Source organism: Oreochromis niloticus, linkage group LG18 (assembly GCF_001858045.2).
Source record: "Oreochromis niloticus isolate F11D_XX linkage group LG18, O_niloticus_UMD_NMBU, whole genome shotgun sequence".
In the NCBI taxonomy this organism is placed as follows: Eukaryota; Metazoa; Chordata; class Actinopteri; order Cichliformes; family Cichlidae; genus Oreochromis; species Oreochromis niloticus.
Genome location: NC_031982.2, coordinates 14975415 through 14999145, shown reverse-complemented (window position 1 = coordinate 14999145; position 23731 = coordinate 14975415). Strand labels below are relative to the sequence as shown.

Sequence of the window (23731 nt, the reverse complement as noted above, 5' to 3'; positions counted from 1 at the left end):
AATGATTTTTTCACATCATTAAGCTTGTGCCAACACTTAGAGGGTCATTGTGTTACCAGTCAGCCTTGCACTGTCTTGCTAACAAGTGCTACCCCCATGACAAAGTCAATAGTATTTGGAGCTTTTGGCCATTAGCAGAGGAATGTTGCTCCTTTATTTCTTAGTTTGGCAGAGATCAAGTGTCCAGGCCTGAGTCAGTTCTTCAGATTTAATTTATTATCAAGGTCTGGACACGGGTAAAACTTCGCCTTTATGTGCAAACGCTGCAGCTAGTGGTCAACATTCAACATATTTGTATTGAATTTACTGAAATCGCTTAGAGCAATGTTTAATTTAAAGCTATAGAGTGAAATCTATTGCGTTGTACTTGGTTACCTCATTTCAAGTACCTTGCTAAAATCTAAATCTAGTATTTGACTCACCGCTGACCACTCTTGCACAGGAAGGTTTAAATCTTAATCTAATTAAGTCTATGTTTAGGTTCTATAAAACAAGCTACTAGTAAACTAGACGGATCTTCTCAACATCTTTGTGTGCCACTAACATCCTGTAGATCCGATGAGTCAGTTTCCTAAAATCCCCTGTTTTTCCCAACAGGCACAAGCACAGCTGGAATGATTCTTCAGTCATTATGTGTAAATTATCAAGGCCCACGCTGCTTTGCAAAATGCAGGAGATGTGTGACATCACTGATGGTGGCCTACATAGAACAATGACTTGGTGGCCTGGTTCCTGATTGTGGAAAATGGAGTGACATGGTGGTTTGACAGATCAGCCCGTTTGGAGGCGAGGAGGAGAGTAGAAACCACAGGCTTAATAGCCCTGACATTCCCTAAACATCTTCATCTTTGCCTTGGAATTTGGTTGCTTTCCAGTGGTTTGTGTGCTGAATGTGAATCTTTCCCATCAGGCTTTGTTTGTGGTCTGCTTCCTGGCTCTTTTATTTGAAATTCTCTTATCGCTTCTTTCCTGCCATGTGACTTACATGTTTCTGTTTGTTTGCTTTTCAGTCGCTCTGTCTGGTCGTCAGTTAGCCGTGTCTATCCGTCTGTTGTCAAGACAATTTACTGACTCACAGTGACTAAGAGAGGCCTGAAGTGCTAGCCTGTCCTGACCTGACTTCAAAATAGACGGCTTGGCACGCACACCATGCACAGACAACATCGCCAAAACAGGGCTTTCCTTGTACAGCTTTGGTTCACATGTCAAACCCTCTTTCAGATCAGGCTTTTAATATGACTCACTGGTTAATAGATGTATGGGAACTTCATTGAAGCCCAGAGCCATCTTTATAATGTTTCTGAATGTCAGTTAACAGGAGCACATCAAAATTTAAATCTCTTCTCCTATGAAAATGTCCAGATGCTGTGAGTGTATGTGGAAGCGGCCTCACCACACAACCAATAGCTTGCGCTCTTTAAACCGGTTGACGTGACATTTTTACCAAAGGACAGATGATGATACCCTGATATCTTGATTTATATTGAATGTAGACAAATAACACAAAAAGATATAGACAGAGATACAACTCCAAGCTAACGACTCTTAGACAATATATGAAGCAAGCCAGTGTTTGAGTATCCAGGCAAGTATGGATCTGCTCTTTGGAAGCCCAGATTTGTTGGCCAGATTCCCAGCCAAAGGCAAAGCAAGGAAAGGGAAGAGTGTGTGAGGGAGGCATGGGGCAAGGAGAGAGGGAGAGAAAGATATGTGAGAACCAAAGGGAGGAACTGAGAGGCTTGTTTGTGCTTTGATCTGATGACTGAGGCAGAGAATGTCAGTCATATTCTTTCCAAGCAGAGATCTATAATCAGATCACGGAATATTTAATGTCTCATTGATGAGTCATTACTGGGGATTAAAGAAGACCTGATTGAGGCTTTGACAGCGTTTTTTATTAGGATTTAGAAAATGGTTAGGTGGGAGTCTCAGGGGTGTGTGCTTATAGGGCTTAAGCTAATGACTGATGTTTTTTGTGGAGGTCTTTGTATCATAGTAGCGGGAAGAAATGACCTGCATTAAATAAAAGAACAACAATTAAAGAGTTTCATCATATGTTACATTCAGCAATTTGTGTTACCTTTTCTACTAGTGTCATTGCTGCAGTATTTCACAGGATCGAAATGTAGAGTTGATGATTATGCATGAATGGATAAGGAAGGAAAACTTTATTGAGCCCAAAGGGAAAATTGTTCTCTTGCTTTAATCCATCCTAAGTGTGTTCAGTATAAGCTGTACAGGAGGAGACTGTAAGAACAAAGGTTGTACATTAGCTGACGGCAATGTCACTGCAATCTACTAATTGTAGGGTTGGTAGTTTGATGCCTGGCTGCTCCTTGGGCAAGATGCTGACTCTTGATGTGTTCATCACAGTGTGAACCTTAGAAAACACTTAGCTGTTGAAAAAAGTGCTTGTGTGAATGTGCTTGGAGTGCTCAACTAGAGTAATTCTTCTGCCAAAGATTTTGATGTGTAAATAGTCTCAAAACAAAAGTTATTTCAGGGCTTTTGGTTTTCTGTTTGGTTCCCAAACCTTTTGCTGGGGGGATTTTTTCATTATTGTTATTAAAATCTCTAATCACTATTAAAACTTAATAATAAATAATAAAAAGTAATAAAAACATTTTAAACATTTTAACATTTTTAAACTTTTCTAGCTGTCACTTTCACTTTCTTTCTTTACACATTGTTTCACCTTTCAAAAATGACTAGCCGAATAGTACTATATTGTGAAAATGAAAGTTTGTGAATACTAAAGGTGCTTTTCGGGGTTTACCAGATGCCTGTAAATTTTCTAGCCTTTCAAAACAAAAGTTGCCATTAAAATGAACAATACACACCCGTTTCTCTCTCTTTACCCAGTAGTTGTATTGTGGACAACTTACACTTTGCTCCAAATACTGCCTCCAAAAAGCTATTTGTAGCTTCTAATGCCTCTTCATATGCTTCATATGACATTTCAACTAGCAGCAGGTGCACTGGCTCATTTAAAATTTGCTTCTAAGCTTAAAGCTGCTATCTAATCATCAGCTCTTTTTTCACTTTTTTCTATTTTCAAGCACTCTTATTATTTTTAGTGAATCTCTGGTTTCTATTCATCCCTGCTTTCTGTTTTACTTTTGTGCGCTCACCATTCTTTATTTGCATACATTTTCTTAGCCGCATCGCTTACCACCATTCATGTATCTGACTCAGTCCTGGCTGGATATGTTCTAGCTCGTGTTGCTTTGACAGGGCCCAACAACAAAAAGTCAGCCTCTATCTGTCAGCTTCTCTGCCTCTAAGCAGCAAAGGCCAGAGGGGAACTGGCTGCTTTGTTTGTTCTTTCACCATCAAGAGACAGTCCTGCCACAAACAGAAGGCTGCAACTGTATAGTAGTCAAGCCATGAGCACTCTCTGGCACACAGGCACAAATACCTGTGCTCAAGTATGTTCGTGCTCCCCTTTTTTTGCCCATTTATTTTGAAGGTCTTTGCACCTTCAAAACAAATGGGCCTCCTTTTCCCTGTTTTGTGCATTTCTAAGCTAAATATAAAACTGATTGTATATGAACAGCATAACCACACAGGTTTTAGTCCTTTTCTCATATGTGAAAAATGTGAATAAAGCACACTCCTTTAGAGCTTGTGAACAAGATGCTATACAAAACTGACATCTTTTTACCTTAAAACGACATATGATAAGCAAACTATAAAACAGCTTATTTACACGTTCAAAGGTGATAGCTCTAAAAAATGTAGGTAAAGGAAAAAGGAAAAAACTTCTGTTCACAAAAGTGTACAAATGAAAATAGCTAATTAAAAGAAATATATACCATTTGGCATAAGTGTTAGTTTGCATATGCAATAGTGCAATAATGCAGTGCAGTAGATACTAATTTTTGATGTTTGAGTGGTGATTTGTGTTTTATGTTTGTTTAAGAGCTGGAAGAGAAAAACAGGTCTAGAAAACATTTGCACAAACTTTAGTTCTTGTAAAAATCTGTTTCCGTCTGTTTGTCCTGGATCTTATCACACGATCCTTCTTTCCAGACAAACAGATGATAGACTGGGTGTGTTAAGTCTCTGATGACGCTACTAGATTCATATTTAAGTTTGGGAAGTATGCCCTGGTGATATGATGGGCAAGCTTTACTACGTGGTGCACGTCTTTGCATTCCACGCAGTCTTGGGTCTAGGTGGCAACAGTGTTTATGGCGCTGATAAAACCAGCAACCCACTGAGGTAGATTGATCTAGCTCAACTTCCTGAGAAAGTTTGTTGATTGTATTGGATGTTTCAGTGCTTTGTCATCAAGTCTCCCAGAAACCTAATGTTCACATATTTAGCATCCTAATCCAACTGCAGTCATAATAGCTTTTATTTATATAAACATATGAAATATTGCAGCTGTAAAGTTCCAAAATACTCACCCAAGTAACCCCTGAAATATGCGTGTCTGATTGTTGAACTGCTTCCTCATTTCTGCCCCTGAACAGAGGCTGAAAGTAGGTGGATAATTGATTGAGAAGCTGTTTCATGGCCAGGGGAGAGATGCTCCCTGCTTTTTTTTATGACAAATAAATCGAATGAAAGATCTGGAGTTGATACAAACCTATCGAACCCGCATTTAGTAGCTGTTCACTGGAACTCTAAATATAACTAAGTGACCAAGACAGTCCGGTATGCTTTTAAAATGAAGGAATGTGCTGGCCAGCTCAGCAGCATCAAAGAGCATGGAAAACCGTGGTGAGGATAGCTTACGTGCATGATGGCAAAATTCTACTCACAAGAACGGGAAGGCTTGATTAGAATCTGCTAGAAAGCATCAAAAAGAGCCTGGAAAAATTCTTTGGACAGATGAAATCAACATGAACTTTTACCAGAATGGAAAGAGAACAACATGTACAAGGAAAGAATCAGCTCATGGTCCATAACATACTGCGCTGTCTGTCAAACGTGGTGAAGGCAATATGATGGGTATGTATGGCTGCCAGCTGAACCAGGTCACTTGTGTTTATTGATGATGTGAATGCTGATAGAAGTAGCAGGATGAATTATCTTTGCAGAGGATAATGACCCGAGCATACTGCAAAACAAACCCAAGAGTTTATCAAGGCAAGGAAACAGGATGTTCTTCAATGGCCAAGTTAGTCACCTGATCTCCACAGAGTGGAGCATGTTTAACAGTTACTGAACACAAAGCACAACACAAGGCAGACACACCTACAAAGAAGCAGCAGTTGAAAGTGACTTCAGGCAGTCAATATAGTATAAAAAAAAATGTCTTTATATTTATGATTATGCTAGTTTGGCTGCTTTCTTTTGAGCATCAAGTGCAGCACATTTTTAAACCCACTGAAGATTTGCACTTCAATTACATCTTAACTATTTGACTTAAAATTCACTGTGGGGGCGTATAGAGCTAAATGAAAAAATAAAAAAGGATCATTATCGAAGAACTTATGGACCCAACTGTTGCTTTATTCATCCCAGGAAAAAAATAAAAAATAAAGGTAAATCAGAAAAACATAATAAATAGGTAAAAAAGACAGAATGGTATAAAAAAAAACAAATATCTGAAGAATTTAGAAGCGAATCTGAAATATAAATAAATGCGATAAAGTAAAGTAATTGTACATTTAAATAAAAACAGTTTATAATTATATAATATTATTTGATTAGTACAATATTTCAAAATGAAAAAAGCCAATGCAGAATTTAAAACTATTAAGTGTGTGGATACCTGTGTTTAAAAACCCACATAGTCAAACATTTAGAACACTTGGGTCCAGCTCTGCAGTGCTGTGTGCATTTAAACACAGACACAGAAGCATCACTCTTTTTTTATCATCCGCATCATGTGACAAGATGTTCTGTGTGATTTGTGTCAACTGCAGACACTTGCTGTCAAAGACCTATGTTAGATCATCACCCACACATGCACACCCCAAAACAACACACAGTCCTTTATAGACGGAAATGAGGTCAGCTCCCTGTAGTGTAACTGCTACGTTTTTTTTTACTTTGAGATGGTCTGTGATATATTGTCTCTAAGATATCATGAGCACATTGAAATGATCCAGATAAAATTCCTGAGAATGACATCTTCATTTGATTTCTTCTACTTCTTGTCTCCCTTGTTTTTTCTGCAAACACATTTAGTAACTAAGGAAACACACAGATGAGGTCAAGTTACGGCATGTCTGTAACAAGCAGTACTTGGACATTGTGTGTAGTTCTTCTCTGTATAGTATAAGTTCAGTGTGGAAGTTTTTCTTCTTAACTTGAGTAAATTAGGTTGAAAAAATTGAGGGAATGGATGAAGAATGGAGATGATCTTGAAGAAGGCATGCTGAACAGCTAAAGCACCAATTATTGATAGCACATTGCCTGTACCTGCTAAGTGAATGCGACTGGTTGCTCCCCATCATTTAATGCTGCTGGCATTTACACTCTTGGGTTATTCACTGGCTCTGGGATTTGTGTTTTTCACTGTGAATGTGAGAGAGCAACAGAGAGAAAGACAGTGAAAGAAGGACCAGGACAAAGATTAAATGTTTGTGTAGTGTGTGTGTGTGTGTTCAATCAGGGACTGCCATCAAGAGTGTTTCTCAGGGCTACATCAACTTAATTACAAAACCTGTTATAATCCATCATGTTCCTTATAAATCACAGCTTTGCTAAGAAAACTGAAGCAGGATGTGAATCTTGTAAAATCTGTCCAAAACAGTGCAGATAAAGAAGGCATGCACTGTAGGGCTTAAAATTCATGTAATGCATTGGTGTTTGGAAAAAACTGAGGTTTGCTTAGTTTATCTCTCTTTTTCACCCACTTTCATTCTCTACCACTGTACAACATTGTGCTGCTAGATTGGCAGAGAAGCAGTAATGTCCACACTAAACAGTATCTAGTTTGCTACCATTATACAATTAGCACTTTTTTGACAATAAGACATTATTATCTTTGTCATATTTTTGTCTTGTCCTCTTCTGTATCATTGCACTTCCTGTTCCTTTACCCTGCGTCCTTAGTTCACTTCATTTCTTTTCCACCTTTTGTTAGCACAGCTTAGCCAGAGCAATTTAACTTTAACCCCCACACTCCACGTGATTATAATGTTACGTTATCCATTGAGTCTTTTGTGCCATCTGTAGCTATGATTAAAGGGTTAAACTTTTCACAGTCAGTTAAAATGACTCTCACTCAAGTCAAGTGAATGCAAGACCACCTGCCTGGATTGACGGGAGAGAGCAGTAGGAAAAAACAGCATGGAACTTCCATAACCCTAACCTTAGTAGTAATGCTTTCTGTGTGTGGCTGCCACCTTGTCTGGCTCGAGGAAGCTATTTATATAGCTACTGGTCTCACATTACCAGACTGGTGAATCTAGGGTCTAGGTGAAAGCCTGGGTCATACTCTATGTGTTAAGTATAGGAGTATGGACAAAGATGGACAAGCAGACTTATTTGACTCACAACAAGTAGACATGCAGGATGGTACCACCCTGTAATGACCATTTGTCAGGTTGGTATGTGAAATTTCATCGTGTACAGTTGGTGGGTCAGACATCATGTCAACCTTTAGTGCCAAATAGTCCTCTTGTACTTTATCTGTTTAATCTTAATCCACTGTTCAAGTGTGTTTGAGGGAGTGTGCACGCGCCCGTGTGATTCCTGGTGTTCCATGGATGTTTTTCCTCGGCACCGGCGACTTGCTGTCGACACACGCACACACACTCTCACTACCGGCGGGATTACGCTGCTAATCTCTCCGATCCCACAGCGTGTGTGCACACCCATGCGCGCGTGCAGATGCACTGACATTCTGCATTGTGGTCTGAAACGGTATCAGTTATGCAATGTCGGTCATTACTGGGAGCCATCAGTTATGTCAGTGTGTCGCAGTCACGCTAGTTTGTCAAATGTGCTTTGGCAGAAAAGTAGGGAGATTTAACAACTGCTGCATGTAATGCATCCTGAATTCCGATGATGCATGCATACTTCTCCAAAGTATCAGTGCAGACAGTTTAAGCCTGGAAGAAATAAAGCCAACACTTTTAGGTTCACTGTAAATTCTGCTTTTAGCTCCAGAGCTTTAATCTTTGGGTTGTTTAGTTTCAATACATTCACTGATTTGACTTCTCAACATGAATACATATTATGCTCAGACACTGACTTTACTACATTTTTCCAAAGCAAGAGCAGAAATGCAGCATTAGACAATGACATTCTATGTCATTCCAGGTATTTTCTTCATCCATCCATCCATCCATCCATCCATCCTATGCATCTTAGTGTTCCCTTTTATGGGAAAACTGTCTATACAGAGAAGAATGAACTGCCTTAACTGTGTTATTTTCTGTGAAAAAAAGATGGGCCTTTTTTAGTACCAGTTGACATCATTTGAAATGGCTTATTCACAGTACAAATAAAATGTTCAAAAACAGGCTCAGCAGGCAACAATGACAAAAAAACAAACTACCTTACATGATTATTTTTCTTACCAGTGTAAAGGACAAAGGACCCAAGGTTTGGAATGAAGTTTGCATCTGGGGGCATGCCCTAAATCTTCCATGAACATCATGAATTGTCTGAATGTACCAGCTGAAAACTGCATACAGTGTCTCAGTCAGCATAACAGCTGCAGGGGTTAGCACATTTTCAACTGGTGGGACAAATATAGCATCAAAACTTGTTGTGACTGTTCATCTGAAATACACTGCTACAAATGGCTGCGGTGGTGTTTATTTGTATTTGTATTTTTTTTTTCCATTAAGATGTTTTTAGTGGCTACGTGCTTAAGGAAACAAAGCATCACTGAAAACTGCCTCAGTTATGGTGACCTATCTGAACAAGAACAAAAAATTTGACCTCTGCTCCCCCGACTCCCAAACTAGTGGTGTTTTGAATCAATCTTAATTTCCTGTTGGCCTCTCTCTGTGTTTCTCATCATCTCTACAAACCTTTGACCGTCAGTCTCTCACATGCTTTATCTCAGTGTGCACAACCTTATTCTGCCTTCCAAGATTGCTGTTTAATAGGACCCTTCCCCCCTGGTGAACAATGATAAGCTAATGGGCAGGGAATTGCTCACTATTTAACAGACGTGTCTGTCAAACGAAAAGGGACAAAAAGGCACAGGGATTGCTGTGGAGTGAACACCTAGTTTATTTTTAAACAGATAAATTTGGTGGGCGGTGTATGCATGTGAGCCATTTTAAGCAGTGCCAGGTTATTGGCTTGCTATGTTTGTACTGATTGGCCTCGCAGAAGGTGGTCAATTATTGCAGAACACCTGCTTTGTAAACTCACATATGTTTGAAAATGCCATTTGAGGGTTGTTGTTTTTTTGCTTGTTTCTGTTTTTAAGATCTTATAGATGTTTGGTGTAATTTTATCTCAATGCAATAAACCAAGAGTGGTTTTGTGGTAGTAAAAAATGTTCTAAATCCAACAATAGGAAACAATCCATTCCAAGGATCGGGTTCCCGAGCACAAACAGAGCAATATAGTGTATGCGGTTAAGTGCCAAGAGGATTGCTGGAAATTAGACACTGGGGAAATCAAACAACCACTGGCTAAGTGGATAGCACCACACTGAACACTCTGCAGTCTATTTACACCTACCGTTCAGTGGCCAATCTTTCAGTGATGAGGATATGCACTTCGTCAGCAGGAGGAACACAGAGCAGCATTGTTTTTATTTTGTTTGTTTTATTAATAAAGTTAATAAAACATGGCCCCATCATTTTCCCTGTTCAGTATAAGTCTTACTTACTGTGTGAACACATGTATTTACTACCTAAATGCATCAATAAATACAGCATCAGTGAGTGCGTAACAGAAAATGGATGCTATGATTTTTTTTATAGCCATTTTAAACATTAGCATTATTTCTCCCTCTCTATTGTCGCCCTTTAGATGCTCTTCCCTCTACATGAGTGGGGCTTCCCACTTAGAAATGGCCCATCCTCCTCTGCTGATTACCCTAGTATCCTCTAGCTATGAGAGTGTGTGTGTGCATATGTGTGTAGCCTACATGTGAGGGTGTGTATGCATATGTGGATGCTTGTCGCTGTGTGTGAGTGCTTAAGCGACTTTAAAAAGCGAAGAGCAAAAACTTCCTGTCAAGTATATATTTCCTTTTGTACTTTGATGGAGAGTGGCTTAGCGTTGCTGGCACCCAAACAAACACACACACTCACACACTTCAGTTTATTGAGTCAAATGGAAGAGAGTGCTTTGTTTGTATTATTAGCTGACTATTAGGTTAGCCAACTGGAAACATAATGCTCTGTTACAGGTGACCTTTCTTGCTGTACAGTAGATGTGTCTCCAGGGCTGTGAGACTTTGACTCGGTCGGTTCCCACTGCGAGTGTTGTGGTTGTTACAGTGAAAATCCTCACAATGTTGTTTACACCACAGATGGTATCAAAAACTATACTCAAACCATTTGCTGTGATTAATCACAATTAACACTGAAGCTTTAAGCAAGTGAATATTTAAATGTGAAAACTCAAAATTAATGTATATGTCTGTCTGTATCTATAAGTATCTATCTATACAGCTAGATCAAGAGATGCACTTCCAGCATAGCTCAGCGACTAGAGAGAGATGCACTGCAAGTTAGAACTGAGTATTATGTGCTGACATTAAACTTCCTGCAATTCCTCCTCAAGTCTACTTTTTTGTCTGTTTTCATAACTAGAAGGACATCAGTTCATAGTGCATAAACAACTTTATGCTTTGTCATAATGAAATGCCTGACTCGCAGAGCCCTATAAAGCGCGCCTCCCACTTCTAGACAGCTTTCAAAGGGATTAAACAAATTTAACTGTGTCACTTGTATTTAAAAAAAGTACAATAAATATTTGAAATGAATTCCAAAATGACGTGTTAATTTAGACAGCACTAATTTATACATAAAAAATGGACCCTCTGAAGTGGCTGTAGCTGGAAGTTTCACACCTCCTGTTATATGTGTGTATGTGAGTGTTTTGTGCGTCAGCATCTATTTGTCTACAGTTTTTTTAGTGATGTGCTGGAAACAGCTTGCAGTGGAAGAAAAGCCCACAGTCTCTTAATACACATGTGCAATAAAGGCTTCCATTCGAAGGTGGTGGTAGATTGCATTCAATTTGACGCACAAAAGAACAGCATACATTTCCTGTCTGCTGTCTGCCCTTCTGTTTTCTCCTTTTCCTTTGTTAAACTTTACCTCTCGTTCATTTTCTATTTCTCGCACAAATCACGAAGACTATATCCAGGTCCTCCTATCCTATGGTCCGTGGGTGTGAGTCACATCATTATCAGTGAGAGGGTGCTGAGAGACGTTCAATGTCACCTTCTCTGGTCTGCAGAGCCTGTTCTCCACTTTGGCGTTTGAAGAGGACAATTGCCTTTAATTGCTTCACTTCAGCGCTGGACTGCATAAGCCACTTAAAAGACAGAGAACTTGGTTGCCACTTAATCAGTGAAATGCAAGAATTCTTGTTATACTCACAAACCCACTCCGCTGGCTGGAAAACACAACTGAGGTTGTGGACAGGATGGGGGTCCTCAGTGGGTGACTGAGAATACAGCTACAGTAAATGAAGGTGAATCACTTGCTTGTAACTGTTGAGGCAGTGTGCACAGAAATCACTGGCTCTGATGTTGAAATAGATGGCAGAGTCCATCTCATTGATTTCCACGTTCTGCCTATAGAGTTGCCCTGAGCTCAGAGTCTTCTAGATGCATGCTAATGACAGCCCGAGGGGCATTAATCATTAATACAACACCAGTATGTGTTTATTGAATTTGCCTTTGTGCACACCATGTAAAGCTCAGCCATGTGAGCTGACATAATACGCATTTCAAGACGTGTCAGAACCAGCAAAGCTTTGTTTGTCAGACTAAAGCTTAGACAACATATTTAATTCATGTTAATACCAAATACTAAGACGTAGTTGTTCATCGGCTTATATTAGACTTGTTATTGGATTCCAGTCTTTCACCGATGGATAGAGCAGATAAAAGATTTTCGAAAAGTGTTACTGTCATGCACACAATATTTTTGTGAAATATATAGTTCTTGTATTTTGTGTTGGACCTCAGTCACACAGGCTTAGGAATCACTTGAACCCCTGGTTGCTGAAGGTTGCTGGCAGATGCTAGTTGCAAAGAGGGTGCTGCACCAAACAAACCTACTTGTGATTGCTTTGGTTGCTTGCAGATTGCAGTGGTCACCCATAGTTTGCACGAACTAGCGAGTGTTTACCCTCTGAGCTGTAGTGAAATTTGAAGTAAACCAGAAACAGACGATGTTCACCTTGAAATTAAATGCTGTGTGTTATAGATGCAACCAACTTATTTCAAATTGCACAACTTCAACTTTGAAGGCAGACCGTTTCAGTTTTCTGGTTTTCACAGTTTTACTGCCAGTTGGCAAGTAGTTAGCAAGTGATTGCAGACAAGTCCGGCTTCCATGCAAACTGCTGTCGACCATGGCAACCAAAGCAATCACAAGGAACTTTTCCATACAGCACCTTGTCTTTATCACCAATGAAAAAAATAGCTTCATAACTATTTCACAATTTACTATTACCTCAGTTATAGTAATAGGTAAACATAACCTCTCTTTACTTTTATTTCCTCTACTTTGCAGAAATGTCTTAAATTGGATAAATGTATTATTGTTTTAAGTTGTGTCTCAGTTTGGGTTGATTTTCAGGACTTGTTATTGGTTTTATACATTTTAAGGTTAAGACAAGTTATTAGCTTAGGGTAGGGAGAGGTTAGGTTTAGGTTAAGGTTATCTTTAGGCCAGTAGATATATTTAGTTCTAGTTCTGCGCACTGAATGACTGTATGGGATAATGGATCGTTATGGGGTCAGTTTAAACAAGCAAGCATTTCCTGATGCTGTGTTGCTATTATTATGTTATTTCACTAAAATATCTTTTGTTAAACACTGATTAAAAGAAATGCAAAAATGTACGTAGGTGTGGATGTGTGGGGGTGTCAGAGGGTTTTTTTTTTTTCAGCAAACACAAAATATTTTATCCTATTTTCATCAAACATCACAAAAATTTCATTTGCCTTATGTCTGGTTACATTGACTGGATTGAAGGAATTTCCATCTTACATCATTTGTCCTGATTACAGCTCCAGCTTGACTGCAGCTTTAATCGCACTGACAGCCTCCTTGTTTACAGTAAATTCTCATATATGGCATTTGACTGTGTGTGTATGAACATCACAATGTCTGAAATAGTTTCTGCCTACTTCCCTGGTTTTCAGAGTTGTGCATTTGTGTGTACATGCACTTGTCTCCAAATGTATGCACAGGAATGCGTGTCAGGAGTGCTCATTAAAACTCAATGGCGATTGCCGCTGTACGACTGCCACACAGATCACCACATCTTGCCAGGAAATCAAGGGGGCGAATACACGCAGCTCTACCTCCTTGACTGCCAGCAGACCATAAAAAAGGCCATAAAAACAGCCACTGCAGTTAATTTAGTCCTGTCATGTTCATAGCGACTGTAGAGTTTTTTAACAGCGGAAACACAAAAGCTTTTAATCTCAGTTTTGTCATTCAGTGCTGATTCATGGAATCTGCTAATGACATCTTTCTTTTTTTTCTTGACTGTTCTTTGTCACCCCCTTTTATCCCCTTTTGTTCTTTCCTCCACCACCTCCCCACTTTCTTCTTTTCTGCCTCCACCTGTCCTTTGATAGGTGAGCACCTGCGCATCTGTCCTCAGGGTTACACCTGCTGTACCAGTAACGTGGAGGACAAACTGGCCTCGCAGAGCCGCACCGAAGTGGAGAACGTAATCAAAGATGCCGGGCGCTCCTTACAGATCTCGCTTACCGGACAGTACAGAATCTTCGATGGTGAGCTTTTTGTATTTATGATGCAGAACACATGTCTATGTATTTTGTGTTTTGTCATTTAAACATTCACTGACGCAACAGACAGACTGAAAAAAAGGAAATGAATAATAATTTATCTCAAAGTCTACAAAGTTTACAAAGATCTGCTGTCATGCTTCAAAAGGAGCAATTTGCAGTTAACTTTAATTAAAACTTTTTTCCTTTTGCTTAGATATCAGTAAAACAAAGCATGATTTAATGCAAAGAGTCAGAACCACAAAAAATGAACAAAGTCATTTAAACCTTTGGTGGCTCAGTGGTTTAAAATGCTTCGTAGTAACAGACTGAGCCCAAACAAAGGATAAAGCCAAACACATTTCATAGTGATTTTATAGTGTTCTACACTATTTAATGTGTGAAAAATGTTACTTTTTGTACAGCATGCAAATGGCATGCAAATGGTTCAATCAGTTGAAAATCATTAAGTGTCATATCATGTTGCCTGTTGAACACTCTTGCTTAGTCGCAGTATACCCCATCAACAGACTAAAATTAAGATACACAACTGTGTAAAACAGCTGAGCCAGCCTTCATTTCTTTATATTTTCTTTTCAAGGAGCCATACTTTCTTTTCATTTTTTGAATAACAGCTCTCCAGACTATCTGAAGGCTTTTCAATGTTTTTCTTTTGGCATTCACTCATTTTCAGTCTAGCCTTTGTACGTGACAATCATTATCAAAGTAATCACTTTTTTGTTTGTTTCTTAAGCCACTTAACACTGACCCGTGAATCATTCAGGCATTCAAGGACTTTACTTGCACCCTGTCATAAAAACACATAATTTATTGCCATTTCTTTAGTCAAATCTATTTAAAAACGCCAAAGACAACACTGTTTTACAGACATTTTTATATATATAATGTTTTTGCACCAACAGGGTGAATCCTGGAGCGCATTACCTGAAAAATGTATCTTAGCATTGTCCTTAAAAAAAAAGGGAAAAAATTAAAGACCTGACCTGAGAGATACCTGATCCCTCAGTTGATCCAGTTCAGCCCAGACTTCAACATTATTGAAGCATTGTGGGATCATCTTGACAGAGAAAGGAGTAAAAGCTGCCAATATACAAAGAAAAGCTTTGAATGTCCTTCAAAAAGTCTGGAGAACTAGTCCTGAAGACTACTTAAAGAAATTATAAGAACTCGTGCCCAAGAGAGTTCAAACCGAGTTGGAGAACAAAGGTGATTAACCCAATATATTGACTTTCAAATGCATTAAATTCGTATAGTCTCTGTATTTCCATTTATATTTGCACATTTCGATAACTCACTGCACCTAGACGTTTGGAAAGTACTATATAAGATTATTATTATAGTCTGAATCACTAAATCTGCTCTACACCTTGAAAAATGATACAATAAGATCATAATAATATAAAATGTATGAGACCTTAAGTATAAGTCTGAGGGATGGGAGGAGAGAGAGATTAAATGTTAGAACATTGGTACACCAAGGCAATTATTTGTGTATAATGACTTGCTCCATTTAATAGAAGGGTGTCTCTGTGCTCCACTTGTTCCCCTTGGTCAGACTGTGACAATGGATCTGTCAGCCGAGGCTCTGAGCTTGGCTAGTTAGCCTGACCTTTTCAGATCACGGTGATTAGTGGCTGAGAGACTTTTGTTTACTCTTTTTTTATTGCTCTGTGTCCTTCGTTCTCATGGACCCTCCTTTTCGCTCACGGCGCCCTTGCTGTGAGCCACCCCGCTCTGAAGCAAAAGTACACAAGCGCACAGAAAGCAATCCAAGACCTACAAAATTCTCTCCATTTTAGCTCGTCATCCTACAGTTCTTGAACTTTCCCATTCTTCGGGGAGACACTTCATTTAGCACAGCAGAGCCAGTAAACAACACAGTCTACAGACGCACACATTTAAGCAGCACTCAGCTACAGTCTCTAAACATTGTAATGATTTGCATCCAAAAACTTCTAAGATAAACACACACAGACGCACACATCCCGAACATGGTTGGTTGTGTTCTGTCACAATGAAGTAATTTGGAGCTTGTTTTGTGTTTGTGTATGCTTGCCAGACATGCTGTTATAAATGTTTGATAGCTGCTGTTGCTTGAGACAGTAAATTAATTAGACTGCTCTTTTTTTGTTGATCACAAATGTAAAAACATTTGTACACCCTCTGTTCCCCACCCTCCCCGCTCCCCCGACTCCTTTCAGTTTTGTTTTTCTGCCTGTTTTTCGTGTTCCCTTATCTTACCCCAGTGAGCATCATATGGCGATGCAGGGCTGACAGAGGGAGAAGTATATGTGTGTTGGGAGCTCGAGGCCTAAAAACCATCTGCTAAAGGCCGTCTTCTCAAAGAGAGCTGAACGATAGACTGGGGTTAATTGGACCATAATGTGTCACACTTGCAACCGCATGACCAGCAGTTTGGCAGGATAAAACAATTTTTCCTAAAGACATCCTGTTGTTAGCCTTCGCTGTTGTGAAGTGGAAAATAAGACACGTTACTTCTATTTCAGACTACGGTTAAAGCGCTACTGTTACATTTTCTTGTGCATTTGAGTGTTTTAAAAGTGGGGTGTCTGGACCAAGAGTCCTAAACATGAAGTATTTTTGCAAAGTTAAGGGAGATATGGTCAAACAGATGAGGAGAAGTAGATTTTAGCCATGTTGAGAGGAGCATTATTTGTTCAGTGACTTGACACGGTACCATGCTTCCAGCCTCTCCACATCTGGCTCTGTTTAGCAGGGTGTGGGCTAGCTTGCACCATGTGGCTAAATGTAGGGTGTTACTCTTCCAGCCCAGAGAAGTTAGGCCTTTTTAGATTCAGGGACTTTGGAAGAAGCACCAACCAAGCCGCAGATTAGAGGACTGCCATATTCACATCAGCTGACTCCGGGCTTGAGAGACTGTACACTGCATATATGCAACTATATGTTTAGATGTGTATGTTTGCAGGTTTCTGATTTATTCTGTGTCACTATAATTGGCTGTAAGGGATTGTATTAAGTAGCATTTGTATATGGTGTGTAGTATAATATATTTTACATTAAACGAGTAGCCAGTGTTGGGGGAAATGAAAAATAAAAGTCAAAGAAATACTTGTCAGCGAGGATAGAAATGAGGGCAGAAATGAAGCAATTTGAGGGATAAAAGAGAGAGAAGGAATGCAAAGGCTATGCCTTTGTGTGTGTGTGTGTGTGTGGAGGGGGGGGGTTAAGTAGAAATGGAGCGAGAGAACCAGAAAGAGACAGCAAGATGGGATTACATATGAAAGTGAGAGGGAGAAGGTCAAGAAGAACAAAGAGAGTGATGGCACCAAAGGGAGCTGTGTGTTAGATGGCAGCCAGGTGTGTTTAACAGATGGAAACCTTAAACCTGGCAGGCACTGTTTGGCCTAATAGTGTCATCAGTGACATCTGGATAATTGTGTGCACACACTGTGCATGTGCGTGTGTGTGTGTGTGTTATCGGCTGTATATCTCAAACATACAGCTTAATGCAGGAGTGTACTTTTACTTCATACGAAACTTGTTGGTACAGTATGAGACACACCCTGGCCCTACAACATTCTCTATACAATTACAAAATCCCTGTCATGATCCTGCTGCTTTGCAGACTAGAGATACTTTAAGACTTGGCTTGTCTGGACCGTGACCTAGGGAGTGTTTCTTTTTTCTTTCTTGCCAAAACTAATAGAACTCACATAGATCCTTCTATTTAATTTTCACGGTCATCTGATGAATTGTTATCTTATAACACTGTCATATGAGTTGATAGCTTAAGCATGTGTTTAAAGTAGTGAAGGGTGTATTTTCAAACCTATGCATGTGGATAAACTGGCCATGTGTATGAGGTATATAAAAGGTGTAGAAAAAAGCAGAATAAAGAATGTCGGGTTAAATAATCTCAAACACTTTGAGTGGTCAGTATGACTAAGAAAGTTCTATATAAACCCAAGTACGTGACAAACTAGGGTGCTTTTGGACCACAACCTCATTTACTTTCTTTTACTAGCTCAGGAGGTAGCAGGTCATTTACAAATCAGAAGGCTGGTGGTTTGATTCCTAGCTATTCCAGTCTGCATGCCAAATATTCCTGGGCAAGATAGATAAATGCAAGATACTAACCTCAAGTTGCTGTCTGATGCATCCATCGGAATATGAATGTGTGTGAATGTTAGATAGAAAGGTTCAGCATAGAAAAAAGTGCTTGTGTGAATGAGTAGTAAAAAAGGCAAGTTCTATGAAGTGCTTTGAGTGCTCAGGTAGAGTAGAAAAGTCAGACAGGCCTGCAGACCTGCTGGTGATCCCCTGGCAACGTAGGAAAGAAATGTGTGTTCCCCATCCGGCTGGAGTGTAGAAGACACCAATTTGTCTGTGAAAACTCATCATTTATTCTCTGAGCTGTGGTGAAACTTGAAAAAGTGCAACACAAAATGCAAACTAGTAACAACCGGGGTAACATGTTAGTGACCAAAGCAACCTCAACATGTGCAGCACCACATGTCTCTTTGTGATCAGTTTCACATTAGCTACTACCAGCAACCTCCAGCAACCACTCACAACCTGTCAGGAACCAGTGATTCCCCAAAGCATGTTCATTCATCTAATCACAAAATCCCTGAATTGTACACTTAAGTTGCAATGTTTCTATAATTAGCTAAGAGAGTCAATGAAGTTCCACCTCGTACTGAACCACAAAACCTTCTAATTTCCTGCTTTTAGGGTCACCTCTGATGATGTCATGAGAGACAAGGACATCTACTCCCATTGTGGTCCACAATTGGTTCATTTTATCTGCATGCAAATCATGTCAGTGGGGACCTGGAGTAGACTGGCCTAATTATGCCAAACACATTACTCACCAGGAGCGATGACGCCTTGGAATGATAAAATTAAAAAAAAGAGACAAAAGTGAGAAAGGGAGAGAGGAAGAGGAGTGCTGTGCGAGGAAGGATGGTCTTGAGGAATGCAGTGGAAAGTAAATTAAGGGAATAAAAGAGAACAAAGTGATAATGAAGATAAGCAACGGTATGGACTTTTGGTGGAAACAACCAAGGGAGAGAGGAAAAAAAGGTCTGAAAAAGAGAACCAGCTGGATAAAGAAGAAACAGCTTTGGGTAAATGGTGCATAATGCCAGCCAGGGAAATATAGAGGGGAGACAGAGAGAAAGTGGAAGGCTTTCGCAGAGGGCCTGTTGATAAACGACATGCATTATGTGATGTGTCGGCTTGTTTAATATAAGAGGCTTTTTAACAGCATCTAAATTCTGACTAAGGGGCTCGCGGTGTTCCTGGAGCACAATGTGTGTGATAAGTGTTGTTATTGATGGAGAGCCAGTCTGATTCATAAACAGTCTAATGGCTCCCAGACCATCATTTGTGCATTCACTGCGCCCAAGACAGCAGTTGTTTGTTTATGCATGTTTTATTTATTTATTTATTTATTTATTTATTATTATTAGTAGTAGTAGTATAAGTAGGAGAAAAGCAGTGAAAGCACCAGAGTACATCACTCAGGTGTGTCTTGCTGGTTATTTGGATATTTTTTAGCTAGCAGGCTATCACAGAACCATATATCTGTTTTTCATTTAGATTCATTTAGTGGAAATTAGGCTATCGGCCAAGGGAAACACATTTTTCCTCTTTTTTCCTCTATAATTTGAAAATAATGTTATCATTTAGAAACACTGTCAGTTGGAGGTCAGGATAGAAGACACCAAAACCTGGAGCAACTGTATCACTGCACCAGTGTTTAATACCCCAGGAAACTATTTGAATGCTCAGCCATCAACCAACCAAAATCAAAAGCATGGCCAATCAATTTATATTTTAATGTAGAGTGCATCAGCAGTAGAAACAGACTCAAATATTCCAGTATTAAAATATGTGTTCAGCGATAGCAGATGTACTGAATGTCCTCTGCTTTCTCATTTTATTTTTTTATTCTATCTCTGCCACCTGATTTCCTCCCTCCTTCTCTCTTGGCATATGCTTCATGGTTTGCTCCCCGTCTCTCTCTTCTCTGCCAAAGAACCATCAGCTAATTTGATTTTTCAGCACTTGTCAAACGGACAAACAGAATCAAGGCTGTCAAATGAGAGCAAAATATACAGGCAGCTCCGTTTTCTGCTTTTACTACCTTTTCATTCCTTCACTGATCTCCCATTTCTGTCCGATCGGCCCCTGTCAGTACGTGGTGCTCTGCCAAAACTCAGCTCATCCTTCACATCCTTGCGTTTGCTATTTACGACCATATACTAGCTATATGGGAGTGAGTGGATGAGCTGCTGTAAGTACAGTATGCGCAAATTAAAGCAGATGTGAATTAGAATTCACTTCTACTTTAATTATTTTTCCACTTTGTTTTGATTATAATGTTATTCTGTTGTAAACAATTCTGGAATTGGAAGTATTTGCAGTGTTCAAGCATGTTCACAAGGGCTTTGAAACATTTTCTGCACATGCCAGGAACTGTTACCTTCCAATTAGAGGAAACAAACGCTTAAGTTTTACTGGAGACTAGAGAGAGAGGAGGTGATAATAGGCACACAGCAAAAGAATTTGCACTTTTAAAATGAGCCTAATCACGAACGAATTTGTAATTTTGTTTTTGTTTGTTTTTGTTTTGCTTTTTTCATTCAGTGATATGGTTTCCATGAGATCCAGTTTTATTAGACTGTGGTAAATGTTCCCAGGCCCGTTAAGCCCATCGTATGAGTGACATAATCCTCAGTCAGTTAATACCCTGATGTGAGAAAACCATTTGAGATCAGTCCAAGCTCTAAGAAAGAGTGATTGGCAGCTGGGGGAACATCACTGGTACCTTTCTGTGAATCTCCTGTCAGTGACACAACTTGAGTAGTAGGGAGAGGATTAAAGCCAGACAGACGGTCACGTGAAGAGGGCACATGGAAGGTGAGGCGACTTGTCTGGTTTAAAGGACTGTATTAAATCATGAAAGAATACAGGGGGCTGTAGAATAACTGAGCGCAGATATACGAGGTGTTAAAGCGTGTGTGTGTGTGTATGTATTTAATGAGGTTTCAAAGCATCCAAATAAGAGAAAGTAGGAATAGACTTAAAATAAGCTTCTGACATGTCAAGGTGGCCTAGATGTGAAGCTCAGAGTGATTACAAATGAAATCATTAACTTCCCACTCAGCGCAGGAAGAAAGTCATTAAGACACACATGCTTCGCTTAGCTCACGCGTGCGTGTTAGAGAGTTAGAGATGAAAGAATGAAAGCAAGAATGTGACGGGTGTAGAGTGTCGCTTTGGTGGTGTTAGTGATTTTCTTGATCTGCTGTCACATTAAAGAAAGTTATAGCTGCTAATTATGAAGAAATGAAGAAATGCATTAAGTGTGCTTGGAGACCCGATATTATCATGACATCAAGTCACAAAATGCCACAATCAGTAGCAAGTACGAGCAGCTTACTTGAGGTTTTTGAGCTGTAATATGATTGTTGTTAAACTTGATGTGCACCACGTGGTGTATTTGTGGCTAGACCCACTCTGTTGGCCATGAAGTATTATGTATTGCTTATAGTTATGGACACAGACAGTTTCCTGTAGCTGAGAAACTCCTTTTCATGTATGTATTGACCTGTCAATCAAATTAGAGTTTGAGTTTATATACCAGGGTGGCTTGTTAGGTTCCCAGCAGATAAATGTTTATTTCTTGCCCGATAAATGTGTGAGTCTTGACAGCAACAGTTATTTTTTAAATAGATTAGAATATTTCTTCTGACTGGCTGCCTCTTGCAAATAGGGCTGCTGTGTTCTCACAGACAGAGCTGTGTGCCTGAGAAGACTGCATTAAGGATATCATACACATCGTACGCCAAACACTGTCAGAAACTTGGTGTTTAAAGCTGTCTGAAGCCTGAGCTTCTGGCTTATAGGGATTACTTGTAAATTTGCTGACCTCATTATTTGAATCCTTGTCCATTTTTAACATGAGCATTTGCCATATATGTATAGCTTTACTGTAAACGCATCTAATACCGTGCAGCCGTTTCTACTGTTATTCATCCAGTCTGTCCCCTCCACACCCGGTGTGCTGGGATATAGGCAATTAAGCATCCTTTCCCATCAGTCTTTCCCCCAGAGAGCAGACACCGGGGGAGAAAGCGTAGAGGTTAAGCTTTGAGGGATGGTGGAGGATTGTGGGTGAGAGTAAAAGAAAGGGCGTATATAGAGAGGGAAGTCATATGACTCCCTATGTCATGGAGATGCAAACTGATGAAGAATGAGAAAGGTCATTTTCACACACAATAGCCCAAGCGAGCGAGCGCGCACACACACATACACAGAGGGTTTGTGTCATACTAATGATGGCTATTACTCACTTGAGTTAAAGGGCAGAGGAGAACTGTACAGCACTGTACCATTTACCGAGATCTGCCCTGCACATGTGAGCACTTAAAACATGCCCCAAGCAAAAAACTGTAAACAGAAATGCAGATTGTGCATTGAATGGCGAAAACAACTTCTCCTCAGCAGCTGAACAACATCCTTTGCTATTCTGCTGAAACCCATTTCATCTGGCCAGACTTATTTACAGCGTGGCTGACAGTACACAGCAGGAATAATTTCTAATAGAGATTAAAAGTAAATCTGCACCTGTCAGAGCAGCTTCCCTTCTGTCTGTCTGACTGCTGCTGTGTACTCTGGATTGTGTGTGTGTGTGTGTGTGTGTTCGTGCGGGGGCTGTGATCCTTCACTGTGTACATATGAATGTGCTGTCACTTGGAAGTTGCTTTCTCTGTGTGCTGATTCGATTTATATATATATATGGTTTGAAAAAAGAATGTGAGTTCTCCTATTATGCATAAAGCTCTGCTGGTATGTGGAGTGTGGTCCAGTGCTGTGTTTGCAGATAGTTTGAGTGACAGGAGGCTGGGGAACTGGGGAGTGATGTGTCATGCAGCTGCTGTGTAATAAATACTAGATATACAGCTGCTACATTTCAGAAGCATTTATCTCGCCAAGCATTACAATATAAGAAGTGATTTGCATCACAAAGATGGCATTCGATGCGTTGACATTTTCTCTGTGCTATGAAGTCTGTAGCTATAATTAGAAGCTCGCTAGAAATGTCTTCTGTAACTTGCTGAAGCAGTTTGCACCAACCTTTTCAGCCTTTAATCATCACAGTGTTTTACTCAACCCCCCATTTATCTAAAGTATTATATATTACAAAGTTTAACCTGGCCTACCATTGTTGTCATCAGGGAGTAAGCTCTCAAATTAGATAATTACTTGACTTGCTTGCTTTCTGCCAGTTTTAAGAAATCATCATCGGGGTTTGAGCATGAAGTATACTATAAATAATCTGACCTGCTATTATTCTGGGTTTGAAGCAAGGGGCAACTTCTGGAGCTTAAAAATGAAGCCAAGGCAGATGTGGCGAAAACTGTAGTGCCTCTGGGACTAGCTGATGAGTTAGCATTAGATCCTTACATCCACATAAGGTAATTTCTGGCTTGGAAAAAAAATGGCAGAGACCAAAAACACTAATGTTGAAGCTTCAAAACGTGCAGTCCAAAACCACATTTTACACTGTCTTTCATTGCCAGTAGGCAATTAAATGTGGCAGAGAACAAGAATGTGATAATGTTCTCTATTGCGTCAGGGAATGGCGTTTTAGAAACCAAAACAAAGTAGAAAATCAGCTTGATTTAGACTGAAAAATATCCCGGCACGTTCCCAAGATAAAACCACTACCCAAAATAGGAAAATCAAGACTGGAAAAGTATAAGCCTCAGAGTGTTTGTGAGAAGAATGAAAGACAAAAAAAAAGGTTTAAAAAATGAGCAAATCTCTCACACTTTTATTTCTTTTACCAGAAAGCAGC

The 23731-nt window shown here is 39.7% G+C and overlaps 1 protein-coding gene across 2 annotated transcripts in view; it reads left to right on the top strand.

Moving 5' to 3' along the window:
• gpc1b (glypican 1b) overlaps positions 1-23731 on the top strand; it is a 60153-nt gene that overhangs the window by 21248 nt on the left and 15174 nt on the right. For both annotated transcript variants that reach the window (XM_005476261.4, XM_005476262.4), the window contains exon 4: positions 13705-13863. In XM_005476261.4, the coding sequence (XP_005476318.1) occupies positions 13705-13863 (159 nt within the window). The remainder of the gene's footprint in view (positions 1-13704; positions 13864-23731) is intronic.